This window comes from Tamandua tetradactyla, chromosome 18 (genome assembly GCF_023851605.1).
Source record: "Tamandua tetradactyla isolate mTamTet1 chromosome 18, mTamTet1.pri, whole genome shotgun sequence".
NCBI lineage: Eukaryota > Metazoa > Chordata > Mammalia > Pilosa > Myrmecophagidae > Tamandua > Tamandua tetradactyla.
The window spans coordinates 68,562,066-68,584,257 of record NC_135344.1 but is presented as its reverse complement, the minus strand read 5'-3'; the positions used below and the strand labels follow the sequence as shown (position 1 = coordinate 68,584,257).

The following is a 22,192-nucleotide window of genomic DNA, read 5'->3' as shown; positions in this document are numbered from 1 at the left end:
GCTTAGGCTGAAGGTTGGGACCCTTCTGTAGGGTTTGTTTCCCATTCAAGGACCCAGGCTGAAGGACTAGGGGCTACCTGGGTATGTTCTTCTCATGGTGGGCCATACAAGCAAAGAGGGAGAACAAGTCCTCTCAAAGCATCTGCTCAGAGCTGGTCCACTCTCAGTCTGTCCACCTTCCACCAGTCAGAGCTATAGGGCCACAGGTCAAGGACATGGAGAAATCAACTACCCTGCATTTTGAAAACCCTAAATGACCCTAACATTTCCAGATGCCCCTTGGGGGCTGCTCAGTAACAGTCCCAGGTGCTTGCACCCCAGACTCCACACCACAGGCCCACACCCCACAACCCAGGCTCTACATCTCAGTACCTCCAATCCTCAGGGTCCTTGGAAACCGGTGCCACTCAGGAGGCAGCCAGGCTGAGCCACGGGTGTCCCAATGTGCTCTTAGTGTTGTCCAGCAGAGTCAAGGACCCAAGAGCCCATGTTGAATGACAGCCATCCCTGGCAGGAGAGGGACAACTTCCTTCATGGGTGTGTGTTCTAAACAGCTCTGTCCTGATCAACCCCAAAATGTGTCCCTTTAACTTCCTCCCGGTGGTACTGAGGTCTAACTCGCGACTTACTTGTGTGCTGGTGTTTATTGAGGGGCTAGAGAGTGCTGATGCTGGCAACACATCAAGGTCATCTGTCTGGGTCAGGCCCTTCCTCCTTCACATGGAATTGCCCTTCAATTTAGACTCATCCCCAGGACTTCCTGTGACCTAGCAAGGGACAGCCAGGCAAAGCCCCTAGTGGCACAAGCATAAAGCAAACAAGAGGATTAATTGATACAAAACCAAGATGTCAGAAATCTATCACTTGAGGAATGCATAGTAGTGCTCAAAAACCCTACTGAACCATGTTAATTTCATCAGATCAGTAAACCTGACCTAACTACAGGCAAAAAGATCGTCTTTACATAGCAGGCAGACAGTAACCATATGCACAATGAGTGGCTAGACCATCCAGTTATATGGTCTGGGAGCAGGCAGTGGGGGAGAGGGTAGAGAGGAGGGGGCCAAGCAAGCAGCAGACAATGCACCACAGTGGTGGCAGCATCCTCCATACCGCTAAATTTAAGGACAGCTCTCTTGCTAGGTAGCATGACCCTATATTAGTCCTATTATTATTCCCTTTTAAGCACAAACCAGACAGATGGAGGTGCAATTTTAAGAGCTATTTAAATAAGAATAAAACAAGCTGGTGTCAGGTAGGATGAGCTGGGGAATCTTAGCGAAAACTTGGTTTTGGTCCTGCCCCTGCCCCTAAACCCTTCATCTGTCCTGAGGAGGCAAGTCATTCAACTCCACTGAGCTAGTCTTGGAGCTCAGCACTTACCTGGGCATTATTTCAATTAATCCTCACAAGCGCCCTATTAGACGCTTTCCTTATCTCAATTTAGAAAATAGGTTTAGAAAAATTCAACAATTCACCCAGTATTTGATCTGGGTACATCTAACTCTAGAATGCTTTCATTCTATTCTGCCTCATTCATTAGACTGACTCACCTCCGTGCTTTTGTGAGCGTCAAAAAAGGATATGTATAAAAGCACCTTGTGAAACGTTAAACAAGTGTCAATATAACAAATTCTGGCTGAGGCCACATAGAACTTCTTTAAGGAAATTCATGCAGCTAGTCATAATAGCTTCCCTAAAATGTTTACTAGGTACCTGGCACTTTACAAGCATTATCTCACTTAATCTTCACACAACCCCATGACAAAGGTCTTCCTGTAAACTCTAGATGTTTAATTCCGCGTGTATTTTTTGCTAAACACTGATGAAACAAGGAGAATCTCAGCCAACTCGAGTATCTCTAAGGGGATGCATAAATTGCTGCCCAGAACCCCGGGTTTAGCTGAGTAAAGCACGCGGAGCGGGACTTCCCAGGCTCGCACAGGCCCAGCCACCGCGTCAGAAGGAATGCGACTTCGTATGTACCGCAACGGAGCCGTTACTCTGGCTGAACCGAGATGTAAAACTGTGCGAGGTATCGCAGCGCTCCCGAGAAGGTTTAAATGAAATAGACTCCAGGCTCGAAACTGGCCCCTACGTGCTACCGCCTCCAGCCCCCTGACATTTCCTTCAGAACGGGAGCGTAGGCGCGAGCTTGGCTAGATGCAGAGCTTGTAGGACGCCCCCTTGCCCTGCAAAAGAAAGCTGTGACATTTTGTCATTTCTTCCACAAGCCTTAATTGAGCGCCTACTATTCCCAGGATAAAAGTAACGACGCCGTAGCGACACCAGCCGAGATCGCACAGCCGCGAGTGCGCGTCCTGGGTCGCCGATGCGCGTGGAGGCAGAGGGCGCAGGGAGCGCCCCAGGAGCCGCCGCACAGCCTGGCACTCGCCGAATCTGGCCCGCGCGCGCCCGACCCGAGAACCGGCGCGCACGGAGGCGGCACCCGCGCTGGCCAGGGAGCGCCGGCACCCGCGTCCCCGGCACCGCGAGTCCGTCACCCGAGCCCTCCGCGGCAGGCGCGGGCGGGAGCCAGGAGCGGGGGCGGGCAGCGGGAGCTCGCGGCGGGGCGGGAACGCGCGGCGGCGCTCGTGCCTTCTCCCGGTTCCTCCGAGGCTCCGCCCCGCCCACCCCTTCTCCCGCGCGCGGGCTCCGCGCGCCCCAAGCCGCGCGCGTGCGCGCGCGTGCGCAGGCCAGGGCTCCGAGGGGGCGGCCCGTAGACTCCCTAGAAGGCGTCGGCAAGGTCCCGGATTAACCCTTTCGCCACCCGCCCGCGGAGAGGCCTGATCGGGTTCCGTGCTTGCGCGAGCGGCGCGCGCCTTTCCCCCAGCCCGCACCGCGCATGCACGGGAGGGGGGTGCCGGTGGGGGTGTTCGCGGCCGGCTAGGCAGTCCGTGCTCGTGCAGGAGGAGGGCTGCTACGACCAGAGACGTGCACGATACCCCTACCCCGCCCCCTCCCCAAACTCTAAAAAAAAAAAAAAAAAAAAAATCCAAAACACATTGCCACCTCCCCGTGCCCCCGCGCCCCGCGTCCATCCTGTGCCCAGCCTGCGCGTAGTGAGCGCGGGGAGCCCACGGGGAGTGGCTGTGGCTGTGCCAGGCTGCAGGTAAGCGCGGGCCGGGCAGCGGAGGGGCCGAGGGCCGTCGGCGAGGCGGGCGCGGGGGCGGCCGGCAGCTGGCGCGGCGGGGCCGGGAGGACGCGCGTTCTCGCCGCGCTCTGGGGCACCAGCAGCTCCAGGACGTGCGAGTGGCCGCCGGCAGCGCGGGAAGAGCGAGGACGGCGTGGGCTGGGTGGGCCGGAGCGCACGGGGGCCGCGCGGCGGCGGGCTCGGGGAGCGGCCGGGCGGCCCCGGCGCGCGCTCTCGCCCTGCCTCGGCGGCGAGTTCATGGCCGCCCCGCTCGCACCGCCGCAGTGCGCCGCTGTGGGGGTGGGGACGGCCCCGAGCACCGCGCGGCGCAGCCCGCCCGGCGCCGCCCCTTGGAGCGGCGGGACCTTCCCGGAGCCCCGAGCTGCCGGAAGAGGGAGCCGGGACCCCGCGCAGGCACCGAGACGCCGCTACCCGCCGAGCTCCGGGAGCCGTCCGGGCCGCGCGCCGCCCCCGCCCCCGGCCGCGGGAGGGCGGGGAGGGCCCGGCGCGAGCAGGCCGGGAGTGCGCGGGGCCGAGCTCGGGGCCGCGGCGGAGCGGGGCGCGGCGCACGCCCGTCTCGGTCCCTGCTGTCTTTCGCTCTTTCTGAGCAGAGGCGGTGCGGGCCTCGGTTGTGAAAGGAAAAGCAATCCCTTTCTCCCCCCCCCTCCCCGGCTGAGAAGCCGGGAGCTTTTGTTTTCCGAAGGACTCAGAGCTGCGTCCTCCACTCCCCCACTTCCCCGGCCGGAAACCTTCGAACGAGGGCTGTTTAGGTTTTGCTGGCGCCCCGGGTTCTGCGCTTGGTTCCCGCCTCCTCCCCGCTCTGAAGTTGCGAGCTCTCTGCGGGGAAGTGGTTGCAGCCGCCATTGCCAGCCGCTGGCTGCTCCCGGCAGAGGAAGCCCGCTGCAGCTGCAACTGCTTCTGCAAGCTGAGCGGTTGCAGGAACCCTGCTCCCTGCTCTGAAGTGGTAGCGCTGGCTTCCAGCGGTTTGGACATCGCACAGGAAGGGGCAGCTTTATTATGAAAGTGTGGTCGGGCTACATCTTTCCGTACACCTACACAGATCCTGGCAACGGGGACCATCCAGTTTGACTCACCTGAGCAAATGGAACATCTCAAAAGTAAAATGCACGCTGAACATATGGTCTCTCCTTTCCGGTCCTTAGGGATCTTGACAGGGAGAGGGTTGGTGAAATACAAATTGGCCCAAAAAAGGAAAAATTATTTTTAAGCCCACTAATCTGTTGCCATGGTTACTGTATGGCCACCGTTCTCTTTAGTCCCATGCACTTCTATCCCACAAGCCCTAGGGAGAGTTACTGACACAGTAGGAAATGACACAGTAGAAAGATTTCCCTCTAGGGTTGACCATAGGCCGGGTGCATCCAGGGGACAGGGAGCAGAGACAAAAAGTTAAAGTGGGAAGCATCCTTAGAAATAGTTTTGCCCAACCGGCACATTGCAGCTGAGAAAACCCCTCCCTACTCTAGACAGCCTCTTGGTGTGTTCACCCTTCTCTAGAGGGAACTTCTTGTGGTTTTGGGGATGCTCCTTCTAGGCTGGAGTCTTGCACCAGTTTTGATAGAAAGTAGTATTCCAGTCCAGTCATTTGCTGCTAGCATGCCAGGCAGCTTAATTGCGTTGTATCACTGTTCAATAAATGAAACTTAAGTTTTTCAGGATATTGGTTTGCAGGATAGAGTCCTGGTGGGAGGTGAGATTCACAACACTAAAAATTCATTGAGTCCTGACAGGGATGGAAGTAAAAATACCTGGATTTCTCAAATGCAAGCTTAGAAGACCAAGATAGTTTGATGTGTGCTATGACACACAGATTGGGGGTGGGGGTGGGGAGCCAGCTACTGTTCCTGCTCCTCCCATGTTAGCTGTTAGGTGTGTGTGCTTCCATAACATTGTCTCTATTTATAAAATTATATACTTCTGTATGCTTATATATGTCTAGAGAAAAATGTAAAAGGCTGCCTACCCAGCAGTAAATGGTGGGGACTGGGAACGTTTATTGGCATTAATCTGTATTGCTACCAACATCTGTACATATGTGGACACCAGCTTTGTTCTTGAGAAATTCCTTAGTGGTTCTGGGACCCAATCTTCCGATTCCCATCTCCCAGCCTCTCCATGCCCCAGGTGCTACAGCTTTTACCTGTTCTAGTTTCCATTTCTTCAGGGTGGATCTAATGTTGCCAGATGCATTCTTGCCAGCTCCAGCCCCCACCCTGAAAAAGTGGGTATTTGAACAAGTGGCCCATGAGAAAGGAAAGTTGTTTGTTTATTTGTTTTTAACTAATGCTTGAAAACATTCTTGGTTTAGGATTTGGGATAGAAGATCTTATCCCACTTTTTGTCCTTTCTCTTGCAGGTCTGGCGTGCCCCTGATCAGAGTTCAAAGCATTAAGATAACAGCCTGAGTTGTTCATGGTAACTTAAACTTAAAACTTTGGATAGTCAACCTTGAGAATACAATTTGGTGTTTGTTTTCAAATATGTATGTCTCAATTCTGGTTATGTATTAGTGGTTCTATTTCTTTGGGGAAAATGTGTATTTTCCTCATATTTATACTTTGTTGAATCAAGGGGAAACAGTGTTTCTGAAAGTAAAACATAAAATACACTATTTTTTAAAAATCAGTTCCTTCGCATGGTGAAAGATGTCTTTCCTATTGGCTCCAAATTTCTTTACTGTCAAATACATCCAACTTGATGGCATCTTCATCTGGATGGCAGGTACATTGGCATCCAAGCAGAACAGACCCCTTCTTGGCTGTCCTCCCAAAAGTCTTCGAATTGTCCGAGGATCTATGAAATCTTAACCCTCTCATTCAGAAATGGCCCAAAACTGGTGGAAAAACTAGAAGGCAACACTGAATGGAGTATTTTGGCAAAAAAATATCCCTTTCTTGTCCTACAACAGTCATTGTCTCTTCTATCAAGGAAATGTAACCCTGAGCTCGATTAGTTCTTTTACTGAACCTTCTCCCATACATGGTCGTCTAGCAGACAGGACAAAAGAATTCTTTTCTTGAACCTTGAGCTTAAGTGATTTGTCATCATTGCTTCTAGTTGTCAGGAAACACAGGTTTGGGGACTAGGTTGCCTGAATTAGAATCCCCGCTTGTCCACTAAATAAGTATAGAATGTTGGGCAAGCTCTTAACTCGGCTATAAAATGAAATAGTATTTTACTTATCTCATAGAGTTTTTGCATGTTAAATTAGTTAAATTGTTCTACAGCCGGTAGAGCACTACTTGGCAGGTATCAGTAAAAGTTGTTATTATTACTCCAACTAGGCAAATACTCAATAAACTGAAGCTGTATAGAAGTAACAATATAGAAGTCCATAAGTTTGGGTTAGTCTTTTCTATTCACATCTTAAACCAGACGCTTAAACGTTAGCTTCCTGAAATCTTTAGTTTACAAAAATCCATTCGAAAATGATCATCTAGCTGTATTTCTGTTTCAGAAAGTTCTTCCTATTTACCAGACTCTCTTGTTTTAAATTTTCATAGGAGTTTTTCATCAGTATGTCTGAAACCATCAAATATAATGACGATGATCATAAAACTCTGTTCCTGAAAACGTTAAATGAACAGCGCCTGGAAGGAGAATTCTGCGATATTGCTATCGTGGTTGAAGATGTGAAATTCAGAGCCCACAGATGTGTACTTGCCGCCTGCAGCACCTACTTTAAAAAGCTCTTCAAGAAGCTTGAAGTCGATAGCTCTTCCGTCATAGAAATAGATTTTCTTCGTTCCGACATATTCGAAGAGGTCCTGAACTACATGTACACGGCGAAGATTTCTGTGAAAAAAGAAGATGTTAACCTCATGATGTCATCAGGGCAGATCCTCGGCATCCGGTTTTTGGATAAACTCTGTTCTCAAAAGCGTGATGTTTCCAGTCCCGATGAAAACAACGGCCAGTCCAAAAGTAAGTATTGCCTGAAAATAAACCGCCCCATCGGGGATGCCGCCGACACGCAGGACGACGACGTGGAAGAGATCGGGGACCAGGACGACAGTCCTTCCGACGACACGGTGGAAGGCACCCCCCCAAGTCAGGAGGACGGCAAGTCGCCCACGACCACGCTCAGGGTTCAGGAGGCAATTTTGAAAGAGCTGGGGAGTGAGGAGGTCCGCAAAGTGAACTGCTACGGCCAGGAAGTGGAATCCATGGAGACCCCGGAATCCAAAGACTTGGGCTCGCAGACCCCTCAAGCCTTAGCGTTCAACGACGGCATGAGCGAAGTGAAGGACGAACAGACGCCGGGCTGGACGACGGCCGCCAGCGACATGAAGTTCGAGTACCTGCTGTACGGCCACCACCGGGAGCAGATCGCCTGCCAGGCGTGCGGGAAGACGTTCTCGGACGAAGGCCGCCTGCGGAAGCACGAGAAGCTGCACACGGCGGACAGGCCGTTCGTGTGCGAAATGTGCACCAAAGGCTTCACCACGCAGGCCCACCTGAAAGAGCACCTCAAAATCCACACGGGCTACAAGCCGTACAGCTGCGAGGTGTGCGGGAAGTCGTTCATCCGTGCCCCGGACTTGAAGAAGCACGAGCGGGTTCACAGCAACGAGAGGCCCTTCGCGTGCCACATGTGCGACAAGGCCTTCAAGCACAAGTCCCACCTCAAGGACCACGAGAGACGACACCGGGGGGAAAAGCCTTTCGTGTGCGGCTCCTGCACCAAGGCCTTCGCCAAGGCGTCGGATCTGAAAAGGCACGAGAACAATATGCACAGCGAGAGGAAGCAGGTGACCCCTAGCGCCATGCAGAGCGAGACAGAGCAGCTGCAGGCAGCGGCCATGGCGGCCGAGGCCGAGCAGCAGCTGGAGACGATAGCGTGTAGCTGAGGGTCCCAGCCAGGGGCACCCGGCCCCAGCAGCAGAGGGTGAGGTTGACATCGGTCCCAGTGAACCAACACCGGTCACCGTGCGTTTGTTGGAAAACTTACAGAACATTGTACTCGCTGGTCTCGAGATAGTGCTCAGTTAGATATTTTGACAAACTTCTCAAGGAAATACATTCCTAGGTTCTGACCAAACCGTTTCACCGTCCTTTCTGCGGTCTAGTATTGTTGTTGCCAGGAAGGTTTTTGGTTATTGTTGTTGTTTTTTTTAAAAAAAAAACTAATTTTAATTTGAGAGCTCCTATGTCCAGTTTAGAAGTGAGGGACTTCTGTTCCATTTTTAATACTCTCCACTGGCCGTGCTGGTGAGTGCCCTGTACAGAGTGATAACTGAGCAAATTGATTTCTTTATCATCACACTTATGTATGTGACTTGTGGTCGAAACAGCAGTTTTGGTAACTTAATCGAGATACGTCAGATAGACAGGGGAAGTATTGGTGGGCGGTTTGATTAAGGACACTGCGCAGATATGAAAACCAGTTCTGAACATGCAGCAAGGTAGTACGTATATATTTGGTTTGTTGATTTTGTATCACAATTTTTCACTGTTTGTGAGGACAACTGATGGTTGCTTTGCTGAAGTTTTGCTTCATTCATTTTGATTGCCCCGTACCTACCCCAAAAGATGTAACGTCACATGTCCCTGCTGGCTGTGGGAACCCACCAGGAGGTTGGATAGTCTTTTAGGCTGAGTTCTTTTTTGTTTCTCTTATTTTGCCACTTCTGCAACTGAAGAAGGTTTACAGAGTGGATCAGTGATAAGAGAAAGGGCCAAGGGCAAAAAGGAACCTGGCTCTTAAAGATAGGTTTTCACTTTTGCAAGGAGTCCACAATTTTGTTGATCAAAATAATTCTTGATTGATTTTGGAATTGCATTTTTATTTAGGATCAAAATTAGGACTAAACAGATTCGCTTCTTCAAGTAGTGTGTCTAACTTAAGAGAATGTCATCAAATTTTAGGCTCTCTGCAGCACAAAATTTATCCATAAGGGAGATGATATGCTTAATTAAATGACTAAATTTAAGATCTTTTGTGTGTAAATAGTATAGAATTGTTGGTCATATGTATTTCACATAAAAGTAGGCAGCTGCACTTTTTTTGCACATTAGGTTCAAATAATTTCCAACAGCAACAAACATCAGACTGTTTTAACCAGTATTAAAGATTGTCAGACCAAATGTTTATGTTTTTGAAGTATCTTTCATCATTGATTACAGTTTTAAATAGAAGTTGATTGCCTTTTCATAGCCAAAAATCAGAATCATAAATTCTGTTCCAATTTTGGTATACAAAATGTTCTTTTAAACATTTCTTTAGGAATATATGGAAATGCCAATAATAGTTTGAATTATGTTCTGTAATAAAGTATTAATCCATTATTTTAGAATATGTACAATTTTAGAACGACGTCAATTTTAATTAATTTTCTGTTCCTAGGATTTTTTTTAAAGATATATTAAAGTAATTTCATTTCATAACTTGTTTATGTTAATTACATTAACACCTGTAATTACTGTTGTGGGAGAAATTTTGTGTTTTTAAATTGGTGTATATGTTATGCCCAAGATTGTAGGATGAAGATGCTACTTTTTAAAAAAAATTATTTATTGGTAAAATGTTTAATTTAGTTTAAAATTAATTTAATTTCTTTTCTTGAAAGTTGTTTATTCTGTATGGAAAGTAGTCCTGTCACTGTGTTTATAGGCTGTTTGTAGAAGGGGAACTGACTGCTGTTCCTAGGCTGTTTTAACCAAAGCAAGGGAAAAATCATTTAACATCTTGTCAATAGCTACTTTAACAAACCTTTTTTTGGGCCTTCGTTTTTGTACATAAAAGAAAATATACTTATATCATTCCTGTTTTCATTTTTTCATAGCAACCTTTCACACATCTGGGGTCTACAAAGAGTTCAAAGATAAGTGTGTGGTATTACCTGAATTGAAGCCGCATAATTTCAATGGGACTCCAAAAAAAAAAAAAAAAAGAAAGAAAGCTTAATTTTTTGGCACTTTGTGGTATGCAGGTGTTAATCATTTGGCCTGTTTTGCATGGGAAGTGTGTTTATGCTGTAATTTCTACCACCGCTACTGGATCTGTGTATATGTTAGGATGCATGTCTTTGCTTTCTTGATGCAGTGAAGTGATAACATGGGTCCTAGTTATTAAGATTGCTCTTTTCCCCACCCAGCTGCCTTTATAATTCCCTGGGTGCTGAAGCTATCAGGTTAGATTCTTCAGAGGACCTCCAGCAGCACGAGGAGTTAATTCTGAAATGTGCTTATACCAAATCTACAGTGTGAGACAAAAGGAAACAAAATGCAAACATCACTACCTTTTCCCTATTTACAAGCTATGTGCTTTCTTCTGTTTGTATAACGAGAATGTCCATACACTTGATGGTGCCGTTCTGCTAACTTGCATTGTATTGGAATTGATCAAGGAAGGGAATTTTGGGAAGTCTAAATTTCATATAATTTGCTAGCTAATTAACTTGTTCACTAATCTAGAATTGCTGGAGATTACTGAGGGCACCATCAAGTGAGCCTGTTAAACAATTCCTTTTTTTTTTCTTAAAACAATAAAAGAGATTGGAATGAGGGAGAAGGGTACAGATTTATGTAGTTTCCAATTTAATGGGTTATGTCATGTAAGAGTATCTGTAAGTCATTTGGAACCTGGAATTCATTTTCCTACGGTAATGCTGTGTACAGTGATAAAATCTTACCAAGTAAGGGTAAGAGGAGTAGACTACAATATGAGTTAGGGTCTTGAATTCTGAGTCTTAGAAATCAAGGAGCTGTGGGATCCAGGAGAGAGAGAGAATGGAGAACTTTTTACTTTTCTCCTTGCTGTTTATATTTATATATAAGTCCCTTTGTCCATTGCCACCACCACCCTTGCCCCCACCCCACCCCCCTTAAAAAAGAAAAACATTGGAGATACATAAGCTATCAGGCTGAATACAAGGTAACCACTGACACCAGTGAAGGCCTAAATTAATTCTCATGTTGCTAATATTTAATTTAAATTAAAACCACTTTTAGTGATGGGGAAACTCACTAATTCCCAGATTGCACATTTCATCTTGAGACAGCTCTAACTGTTAGCATTGTTCTTTGAAGTATGTCCCCATTTTCACATACCCTCTTGTAACTGGGAACTTTCTGCCCCTTGGAACTGTTCCCAAATGAGTTTAACCCTACATCTACTCAGCAACCTTCCAGATGTGTAAAGGTAGCATGTCATTTATTCACCTGGTATTGGACAGGCCCTGAACTTGATCTGGCCCCTGCCTAGCAGAGCTGTGTGTCCCCTCCCAGTCTCTTAAACCTTTTTGAGCATGAAAATGACATTTGTCCATCCCCTGTTAATCATGATTCCTTATGGGTTGCCATACTGATTTCACCCCAGTTAATGTGTTTTCAGGATCTCTACAAGAGATGTTCTCAGTTGCCAATATTCATTTTAAATTTTGTCAGTATAACAAGAAATAAGTGTGGTTTAACAGAAAGAGTTTGAGAGTCAAACTTGGATTTAGATCCTAGTTCTATTGCTCAATTAGTTGCAAATTTAGGCAGAGTTGTAATGTCAAAATTTGGTTTCATCATCTTTGGGACAGTGATAGGAGTTTCCAGCTCATGGACTGCTGTGAAGTTTAAATGTGATAAGCCATATAAAACCTTTAGGCCAATATCCAGCACTTTTTCAGCGCTCCATAAATGTTCCCTTCTTCCTTAAGTGGAGAAAGCAAGTAACATTGAAGGTACGTTTGACACCTGTCAGTACAGTCATTGATCCTAAGCTGTAGACCTAGACCTCAAAAATCTCCACAGAAGCTGGGGTTTTCTTGGTATTTCTGTAAGCGTCAACCCTTCTGGGGCTTGGTGTTACGAGCCCATATAGTCATCTTAAGTTTTTCTTTGGCTTTGTTATCTTCCATCATTTGTACTTGGTTGTAAGTAAGTCATTGGAGTAGTCAAGTGTAAACGCTGGTTTCTGTGGGGGATTCCATGTTTTCCTTCGGGAATTTCTGTGAGGGCAGAGTCAGAATTGCAATTTTGAGAGCTGGCTCTTCTTTGAGTCTCATGACAAAAAATCATGTGTTTGTAAAAAGTATTTTACTATTATGATTTGCTAGAATCTGGGTGTGTTTCCGATTACATCCAACCTTTCCCTTTCTGGTTTGCATAAATTCTAGGATAATCTGTTGCTTTCTTCCCCAAGGGACTTGGACTCCTTCCCCAAAATTCTGATTTTCATTTTTGTTCCAGAATCCCAGTTCATTAGTCAGTTGCTCTCCATTGGAGGGAGGATATTTCCATTAGTCTTATATAAAAGTGTCTTCTATAGAATAAGATTAAAGTCAAAATGTACTGAATGAATGGCCTTTATGTTCCAGTCATAGTAAGAGGTGCCAGGGAGATCCCTTTCCAGCCCTCAGGGGGCTTATCCTCTAGGATGGAGTTGAATGTTGACCTTTCCAAGCTTTACAAAAATTTACAAAAGCTCACAAATGATTTAATGATGACAAATGTGCAGAATGCTTTAAAAACAAAACAAAACTCTAGTATGTGTTTTAATCCATTGGTGGAACATACTTTTTAAATAAGTTGGGTTTTAAATAAATAGGCATGAGATTTAGTGGTAGCAAAATAAACTCACATGGCTTATTGAATGTATACTGAGAAAATATACTTATTAAATATTACCATTTGCTAGAACGTTTCTCATTTTTCTCACTGATACTGAATTTCAGAAAGAGTAATGGTAATGTGGGACCAACACTGTGTTTCTTAAAAATAATGGATCCTGGCATCAAGAAATGGTACTAATGTTGAGAAAATTAGAGAAGTAACAATAATCTGGCTTCCAGCAGCTTTGAATAGGGATATTACTAAGAAGGTTTTAAGGAGGAAGCACTGTAAGAAAACAGGGAATGCTTGGCAGTGGCTCAGAAAGGACAGAGTGTCCTTGACAGTAGGTATGCCTTAGTGTACCCCCACCATTTAATTGTGATGCTCTATATGGTAGGATAACAAGTAAGTTGATAAAAATCTAAAGAAAAGAAAAAAGATTTCTTCCATTCATTTTAGATCCTCTGAGGCTACCTGGCATCTTGAAGGAGTTCCGTAAGAGCATTCTACACTCTTAGGCGCTCATTTGAAATCCAGTCATCTGTCCTTAATCAGAGGGTGGAAGCCTCGCATTCCTGTGGGTCATCCCTGCCTTTATTTTGCTTTTGCTTCTTTCTCATTATGTACTTCAGTCACTGACATGCTGAATGTTTGCCAGGTATCAGGCACCATCGATGAAATCTCTTTGTGTAAGTATGGCAGCCCTATGAGGCAGGCATTATTATGATGAAGACACTAAGATTCGAAGAAGTTAAAGATCCGGCCAATGTTGAGTGGCCAGAGGGCAGGTCCATCGCCTCCAGAGCCCATGTACCCTTAAAAGGAGCACACTCCAGCAAAGGAGCAGCTACAGCTGGACACTCACCCCTGCTGACTCTGTTAGGGAGGAGGCGCTGGAGGGGAGAGAGGCATTTACCTGGGCAGCTGCCTTTGTTTCTATGGCTAAGTGGTCCTGCAATTTTTATTTGTCCAAGACATCTCCCATGGGAGGGACCAGATAGACGGTAAAGCAACATTATATTCTGCTTCAGGTAACAGAGAAATATACCTAGAAAGTGATGGGTGGTTGCAATGAAGCTGGCAACTACCAGCCAGCTTTCCTTACTGCATGATGCCGGTGGGCCAGGGAGGCCCCAGAAGACCAAATCCTCTCTGTCTCTCTCTCTCTCGTCATAAATCATCTTTAATCTCTGTCAGATTAATATGTTCTGATTCTCCCATAACCAGGCCCCTCACCCACTTCCACCCCCCAAAAAAGAAAAAGAAAATTATTCCTACTGCTTTATGCTTTACATTATTATTACACATTACACTCCTTTACATCAAAATAAAATAGAACTTGGAATTCTATTTTGTTTTGCTTTAAAGCAGGATAAAATGCCTTACTATATTGTAGAAATACAGAAAAGAACTTGGAAAAAGTGCTAAGTGAAATAGATTTATAATCTTTACTTGGAAGGAAATAATTATAGGTCCTAGGAATTGGACATCAGTTTCTTAAGTGGGGCATATTAAGGCTTCTTCAACTTACTAAAATAAAACAAACAAAAAAGAATATATTTCCAAAATCTACTTTGGGGAAGAATGTATATATTTTTAATTGTGAAAATAAAATATATACAAAAAAGCAGTACATTTTAAAACACACTGCAACAGTTAAGTTACAGGACAGATTTCAGAGTTCGGTATGGGTTACAGTTCCACAATTATAGATTTTTCCTTCTAGCTGCTCCAAGACACTGGAGACCAAAAAAAAATCAATATAATGATCCAACAGTCATACTCATTTGTTAAATCCTATCTTCTCTGTTATAACCCCACCTTCTCCTTTGATCTTTCTCCCAATCTTTAGGGGTATTTGGGCTATGTCTATTCTAACTTTTTCATTTTGGAAAGGGCTCTTGATTATATGGGATAGGGGATGGAACTAGTTGATGTTCTGGAGAGGCTGGCCTCTCTGGGTTTCAGGACTTATCTGGTCTAGGAACCCCCCTGGAGGTTGTAGGTTTCTGGAAAGTAATCCTAGCACATGGAACCTTTGTAGAACTCAGATAAAGCCCTAGGTGTTCTGTAGGGTTGGCAGGAATGGTTTTGGTTGGGGTTTGGAAAACCATGAGAAAGAGGAATATCTAGCTGAAGCTCGCATACGAGTGGCTTCCAGAGTACCCTCTCAACTCTGTTTAAACTCTTTCAGCCACTGATACCTCATTCATTAAAATTCTTTTCCTCTTTTGGTCAGGAAGGCATTTCCAACCCATGGTGCCAGGGCCAGGCTCATCCCTAGGAGTCATCTCCTACGTTTCCAGGGAGACTTTTACCCTTGGATGTCATGTCCCACATAGTGGGGACAGTAATGACTTCACTTGTAGAGTTGGACTTAGAGAGAGAGGCCACATCTGAGCAGTAAAAGAGGTCCTCTGGAAGTAACTCTTAGGCATAACTATAGGAATGCTTAGCTTCTCCGCTACAGATATAAGCTGCACAAGAGCAAGCCTCAAGATTCAAGATCAAGCTTAGCCTATTGACTTGGGAGTCTCTATTGTTTGACACAGTATCAGGGGTTTCCCTGGTGGTAAAGTTTAATAGTTACACATTTTTTTTTTCTCCCATCCCTCAAGGGACTTTGCCAATACTTTTTAATTATCTGCTCAACATACTCTGGGATGTATTCAGGCATTGTATTAAGCTATATAGAGTTACAAGCTGTCATTCCCATCCTGGGCTCAACTGTGTTTGGGTTATTTAAATGATCTATTCAGATAGGTTGAGTTAGATTATGTGCTACAGAAAATTTAGATTTTGGACAAAATAAACTCTCTTCCTTTGGTCTCATAGAGTAGGTGAAGTTCTAAAATACAGACAGTGTCCTCCTTACTCCTGTATTCTGATTTACCTTAGTCTTGACCCAGTCAGCTTAGCTCTTATCTCTAGTTGAAGCCTGATCTCTTTTTCAGTTTCTTTAGCAGTTGTTGTATGTGGCAATGCTGACCTTCAGAACTTCAGAACTCCTACTCTGATTCTTAGGTGTCATACAGGTACTCAAAGTTCCAGGGGAAAACCAGGTTATACATATATAGCACAGCCTTTCAATATCTAGACATTACCATTACAGCTCTTGACTAAATATGACAGCTATAAGAGCTTACACAATATTTGCTGTTATTTTTTCTGGCTTATTTTGCATCACATAATGTCCCACAGGTTCATTCACAACATTACATGCCTCACGACTTCATTCCTTTCTATAACAGCACAATATTCGATCATATGGCTATACCACCGTTCACCATTCTACTTCTCAGTCAGTGTATCCTTCAGCCACCTTCATCTACTGGGCATCATGTATAATGTCCAAAGTCAACAGTTCATGTCTCACATTATCCCACTTAGTGGTATAATCATCACCACTCTCAGTTTTAGACAATTTGCATTGCTCTCAAGAGAAAAATAACCAATAAACACACCCTCATCAGATAGAAAATCTAGACCTCCCCTTAACTGTTGCCCCCACTCCCGTAATTTACCCCTGGTATTGTGGCCCTGTTAATGTCTTCCTGTTAAACACAGCCATAGCATGCAATGGTTTTCCCATACTCTGATATTATAACCTCTTTGTATGAGATTCATACCTTTGAAGTAGTTCATACAAGGACTTATTTATATTTGCAGTGTTAATCGGTGGGATACAATGACTCTATTCAACCCCTTTCAGTCATGTTCACCTTCAATATGACAATATTACTTATAGACTCACTAGTGAACTGCCTTCACTTCCATCCATTCCCTTACATTTAAGTTCAACCTCATTAGCTCACCGTTCACCCATCTCTAGCTTCCATATAACTCTATGTCCGCTATATTCTGTATTATAAGCCTCTCATAAAAGCGAAATTATACACTATCTATCCTTTTGTGTCTTGCTTATTTCACTCAGCTTTATGTCCTCAAGGTTCATCCATCTTTTCATATGTTTCAGGACATTATTTTGTCTTACTGCTGCATAATATCCTATTGTATGCATATATATATATATATATATATATATATATATATATATATATATATATATACACCACATTTGGGGAAGGATATTGAGATACACTCTTTGTCATTTCCTCCAGTAACTAGATTATTACTTATAAAAATTTTAAAATTTTATCAAAATTATACATGTGCATGACTCCACAAGGTTTGTTACTAAAAACAGAAGTCCCTGTCCACCTCTCCTCTTTTTCTCAAGGCAATCACATTCAGCTATTTTAGCTGCTCAATTTGGTATTTTCCTTGACATCTCAGAGTAAATGCTTGTATTGCTTTTTCTCACTTGTTTCAGGTTTAGGCATTATTTATGAACTTCTTCCTGTGGAAGTTTCTTTCTCTCTCACATTTTCTACATACACACATTTGTGTCCCTCCTGTGTTCCAAATATAATCATATCGTAATTTTGTTAAATCAAAGTTCATTACTTATATTATGATAGTTATGGAAATGCCATTGCAGTTGAGCCACTTAGTATACTGTGATTTATTTTCCTTACTTGCAAAATTCTGTTTCCCTGCAGGTAGGCATTCCTATCATTATGTTCAGAGGCATTGGGTTATATTTCTGTTGCATCTTTTTAAAGAACTCTCAGAGAGTTCTGATGCACTGATGCTGTGCTGAGTCACCCTTTACCATTATCCTAGAACAGGCTTCTTGATTTGGATCCACATTCCCTGGATTCCATGTTGTCTTCTTGATCTTACTTCCTCTCTTTGTGGAGGAACTGGTTTTCAACCTGAGAGGTAAATAGGAGGTGATTTTTTTTTTTTTTGAGCTTCATTTTGCTTTCACACTTAATTGATAGTTTGGATGGGCATAGAATTCCAGATACGACATAATGTCAAGAAATGAATGATTTCATGTTTCTGTGTGGTTTGGGCTTTCTGAGCAAACTTTCATGGTAGCTGGGTTAAAAAAAGCTAAAGGACAATTGAATAGCCAGAGACTTCCAAGAGATTTAGAGTCTCAACTTCCCTATATGTTTACACTTCAAAGGGGGGATGAACCACCAGAGCCTATACCTGTCATTTACATGCCAAAGGATTGCCCATGAATAAGGAGCAAAGGTTTCTCTACTTCTCCTAGTTGGAAAGGGCGGTCTGTGGTTTATAAAAACTCCCAAGAGTCATAATTTCAGGGTCTGTTTCCTGCAGAGCAGATCCTGCACATGTAGATGGCATTTGGTTCTCATCTGTCATGCAGAGGATGCTGGGTAAGGGGAACCATGCAGTATGGCTGTAAGTAATAATAACTCTACTCTCTGCTCCAGAAACTTCTTGGGTGCTTTCATGATAAAAATATTTGAATAAGTATAGACATCAAAAATATATAACCTACTCCCTGCCCCTGATCAAGATGATAAAGTGAGATACTTCAGGGTTCCATCCTCTCACAGAAGCTTTGAATGTCCAGCAAGAACTAGCAGCAGCATCTTTCTCAGGACTCTAGGAAACAGATAAAGGGCTCTAGTAACAGGGCAAATGCCAAGCCAAGAAAAAGGCCTCTTAAAAGTGGTAGGTAGGATCTCCTGGTGCCCTGGTTCACCCATCCCCCACCCCTTCAACATCTTTAACAAGTAAATGTTCACTTTAGGCTCCCTGGTTTTTATGTCTTTTTTTTTTCTTAGTTCTTTTTTTTACATGGGCAGGCATCGGAAATCGAACCCGGGTCCTCTGGCTGGCAGGCGAGCACTCTGCCTGCTGAGCCACCGTGGCCCACCCTGGTTTTTATATCTTGCCCCCACCCCTCATCTTACCCCTCAGCCCTCATCCCTTAAGCCAGTCCTGGTGTCCTGCAATATAGAGACTTCCTAATTCCCCCTTCTATTAGGATATATTTTTAAAATCTCTGTACTGTCATTAAATAGCAGTTTGTGTTCATTCTGTTATGGATGGCCAGAAGTACCAGTACCATTTCTTAAGGAAGTTATAAGAAGATCTAAATATTAGTATTTGGCAGAAATTTATGCAGACCTGTTTATTGATGGTAGCCTGTAGGCTCAGACGTTAAATGTGAAGCTTTAGTAAATTTCCTTAATGTAGATTCTTGTACTTTGGTTGTAAATCTTTAATTTGTGAACTTTGGAAGGAAATTAGCGCACAAATCTTCCATTGTTTGAATCTTACCATAATTTATTTATTCAAGCCTTCATTAGTACTCTTTTTTGCATGCTTAATTTTTTGTGCATCTAAAACCCACTATGTAGCCACATCTCTGTGCACATCTATATGCACATATAACTCTAGGGGATAGAGCTTAAGAAGTAGACTTGCTGGGTCAAAATATATGGAAATTTTAGTGTTTTGTCACAAACTGTCTAATTTCCTTTCAGGAAGGTTGCTATCATTTATACTTCTACCAGTTGTGTTAGACAATTCCTCTTAACATTTACATTATCAGGTCTAGGATATATACAATAGCATCCATTTTAAAAGATAAAACTGAAGAGACCAGTAAGAATTCAATTATTTGTATTAAAGAAAAAAATCTACTGCTTTATCTGTCCTTGACTGTATTTTGTTTCCTAGTGCCACTGTATCAAATGATCACTGTATCAAACTGGGTGGTTTAGAGCAACAGGAATTTATTTTCTTACAGTTCGGGAGGCTAGAGACCCCAAATCAGGGTGTTGGCAGGACTGAAACTGAGAAGTTAGGATTTAACAGATGATTACGATTACTAAATCATTATATAGATAATTCTTTTTACTTCCTAGTATACTAGACTAGCCAGAGGGAAATACCTGAAATTGCTGAACTGTAATCCAGATGCCTTGATCTCTGATAATGACTGTATGACTATATAGCCTTTATCTTGTGATTTTAAAAACCTTGTGACTGGCCCTACTTGGACCCCCTTACCCTGTTTTTCAACTTTAGAGTCCTATGATCACTAAAGATAGTCCCTGATGTTTATTAATGAAGGACCTTGAATCAGCCCAGAACTAACCCACCCCAGTTTCAAAACTATCGTGCTAGATGGAACTGGATCTAAGCAAGTTTGGCACACCTGACATGCACTGTAGCTTAAATTTTAACCTATGAGTGACCTATACCTCATTATAATATTAAAAATCATACCCATCATCATATTAAGGCCACCATTTCTTATATACATTCTGTGATTAAGCATGTAGTCAATCTGTGCATGCTCAATAATTAGATCATCTCTAACCTCTTCATCTCTAGCCATTGTGCTTGTTAACCTAAAACTTGCCCATCTTTCAATACCATAAAGCCATCAGAGTTACTGAAGTTCAGGGAGACAGATTTTTAGGTTGATAGGCCATCTGATCTCCTGCTTAGCACCTAGCAATAAACTCTTTCTCTCTGAAATCTTGGTAACTCAGGAATTGGTCATTTGAGCACATGGGGCAGAGAACTCATGGCTTTTGATTGCTATCAGAACGATGCTCCCTTCTGAAGTCTCTGGTGAAGAATCTGTTCCGTGCCTTTCTCCGATCTTCTGGTGGTTGTAGACAATCCTCAACATTCCTTAGTTTATAGACATATCACTCTAATCCCTGCTGCTGTCTTTACATGGGGTCCTCTCTGTGTCTGTTTGTGTGTCTGTGTCAAATTCTTCCCTTTTTTATAATGATACTAGTCATACCAGATTAGGGCCTTCTCTAGCCAGGTATGACCTTGTCTTAAATAATTACATGTGCAAGTGCCCAATCTCTAAACATGGTTACATTCACAGTAGCGGGGGTTAGAACTAGAGCCTATCTTTCTGGAGGACACGCACCACTTGCACTGACTTACTCTAAAACGTAGTGAAAATCACTTACGCATGGACTAACCTTTTCAGTAGATTCCTGGAGACCAGTTTTATCTTCCAAAGGCATATCTCATACTGATATATTCCTTTATTGGAACATTCACTGGGGTCTGTACGTTTTCTACAAGTTCTAATTTTGTTTTGGAAGCATTTTGGAAGACAACCTTATACATAAGAAATTACTGCCAGTTATTTGAAGGCCCCACATTTTTCATTTGAGTCTAGGATTGCATAGACACCATCTTATTATTCATGGAATAATAAGAAAAGGATGAAGGTAGATTTAATATGTATATGTTGTGTTTTTGCAAAGTAAAGTCCTAACAGCATTAAGCAAATAAAGATTTGGTCACTTAGTCAGGAATACGGATAAAGTAACAGGTACCTAAAACATTTAAGTGAACATTTATTGTGTCATGGTGGGCCCGTGCAGGGTGGTGGGGCTGAAGCGCTGGACCTGCTCTGGGTCCTGCTATGGATCAGCCTCATTAAGTTAGGTCAAACTCCAGATCCAGGAAACTGGAGAGAAGACCAAGGGGTTGGAGAAGATGTAGGAATTGTGACAGAGGCCATAGAGAAGAATGGCAGAGGGGCACCCAGCCCACAGTGGGCTTTGAGGGAGGCCAGACTCCATTTTACATCCAAATGCCAAAATGTGGGTTTAATGAAAGACATAGCTTCAGATGCCATTATCAGCGGTTGAGTCTCAATAGACTGCAGTATCTTATTGATTTGGGTCGAGTTGATCCTACTTAGACTGTTGACTTAACCAGCTTGTTAATGGGAGAGATGTGACCATCTAGCCACTAAAAAAGGATTATTGTGTCCAGCTTGTAGAGGAGAGGTCTGACACCATTAAGGCTAAAGTTAAAACTGAGGTACAGTTGGCTTCAGATATAGCCATTGCTGCAATTAAAAAATGTGGTGGTATTGTTACAACAGATTTCTATGATCCAAGAATTCTGGAATTTCTATGCAAGCTTGTTGCATTCTTTTTGTGTGGACATTCCAAAATCTATGCTTCTACCTGAATCCCTGGTCCCCTGTTGTACCAATGTAAAGGAACTGGCTATCTGGCAGATCCTGGCAAATTTTTTGAAGCAAGACTTGAGCTCTCCAAGAAGTATGGTTATATCTTACCTGATATCTCCAAAGATGAGCTCTTCAGAATGCTAAGCTCTCAGGAGGACCCAAGACAGATTTCCTTCAGACTTGCTCCAGGACAGGTTGTGAATATGGCTGATAAGAAAACCTTAAAGTCTAAAGATGAGACTCTCCTCCCGTATTACACCTTGTGAATTCCCTTCCAAGAAAGGAGAGTTATTAAAGAATACTGGACAAGGGCCTGAAAAATAGGTATTTCTCATTGTATCTTTCTGATGGATAATTCTCCAGATGTTGATGTTACTTTTCAGTGTAATCCTATCTCTTTTTCACTTTTATCAGAAATCAAAATAAAAATTTATAGCAAGGACTATGTAGAAAAAAATGTACATTTATTTACCTATGTTTTGATACGAAGTCAAGGTCCTTTCTGTGGGTCTAATGACTAAATTGGATTATATCTTAATAGTTCATACCCATAATACTACTGTTTCTTTAAAATGGAGAGAGAACTTAAAACTGTTGTGAAACAATGATTACATCCAGATTTTTAGGTTCTTTTTTGGTCA

General features: G+C 43.6%; 1 protein-coding gene and 1 pseudogene across 1 annotated transcript; both read left to right on the top strand.

Annotated features, from left to right (window-relative positions):
• The first annotated feature begins 2,872 nt into the window (after positions 1 to 2,872).
• Positions 2,873 to 10,808, top strand: ZBTB14 (zinc finger and BTB domain containing 14). Its single transcript, XM_077135906.1, has 3 exons — positions 2,873 to 3,112; positions 5,511 to 5,569; positions 6,658 to 10,808. Exons 2-3 carry the CDS (start codon positions 5,567 to 5,569, stop codon positions 8,002 to 8,004), a joined length of 1,350 nt encoding a protein of 449 aa, XP_076992021.1. The 5' UTR covers positions 2,873 to 3,112; positions 5,511 to 5,566; the 3' UTR covers positions 8,005 to 10,808.
• LOC143662446 (large ribosomal subunit protein uL15m pseudogene) lies at positions 8,531 to 21,817 on the top strand (annotated as a pseudogene).
• The last annotated feature ends 375 nt before the right edge of the window (positions 21,818 to 22,192 follow it).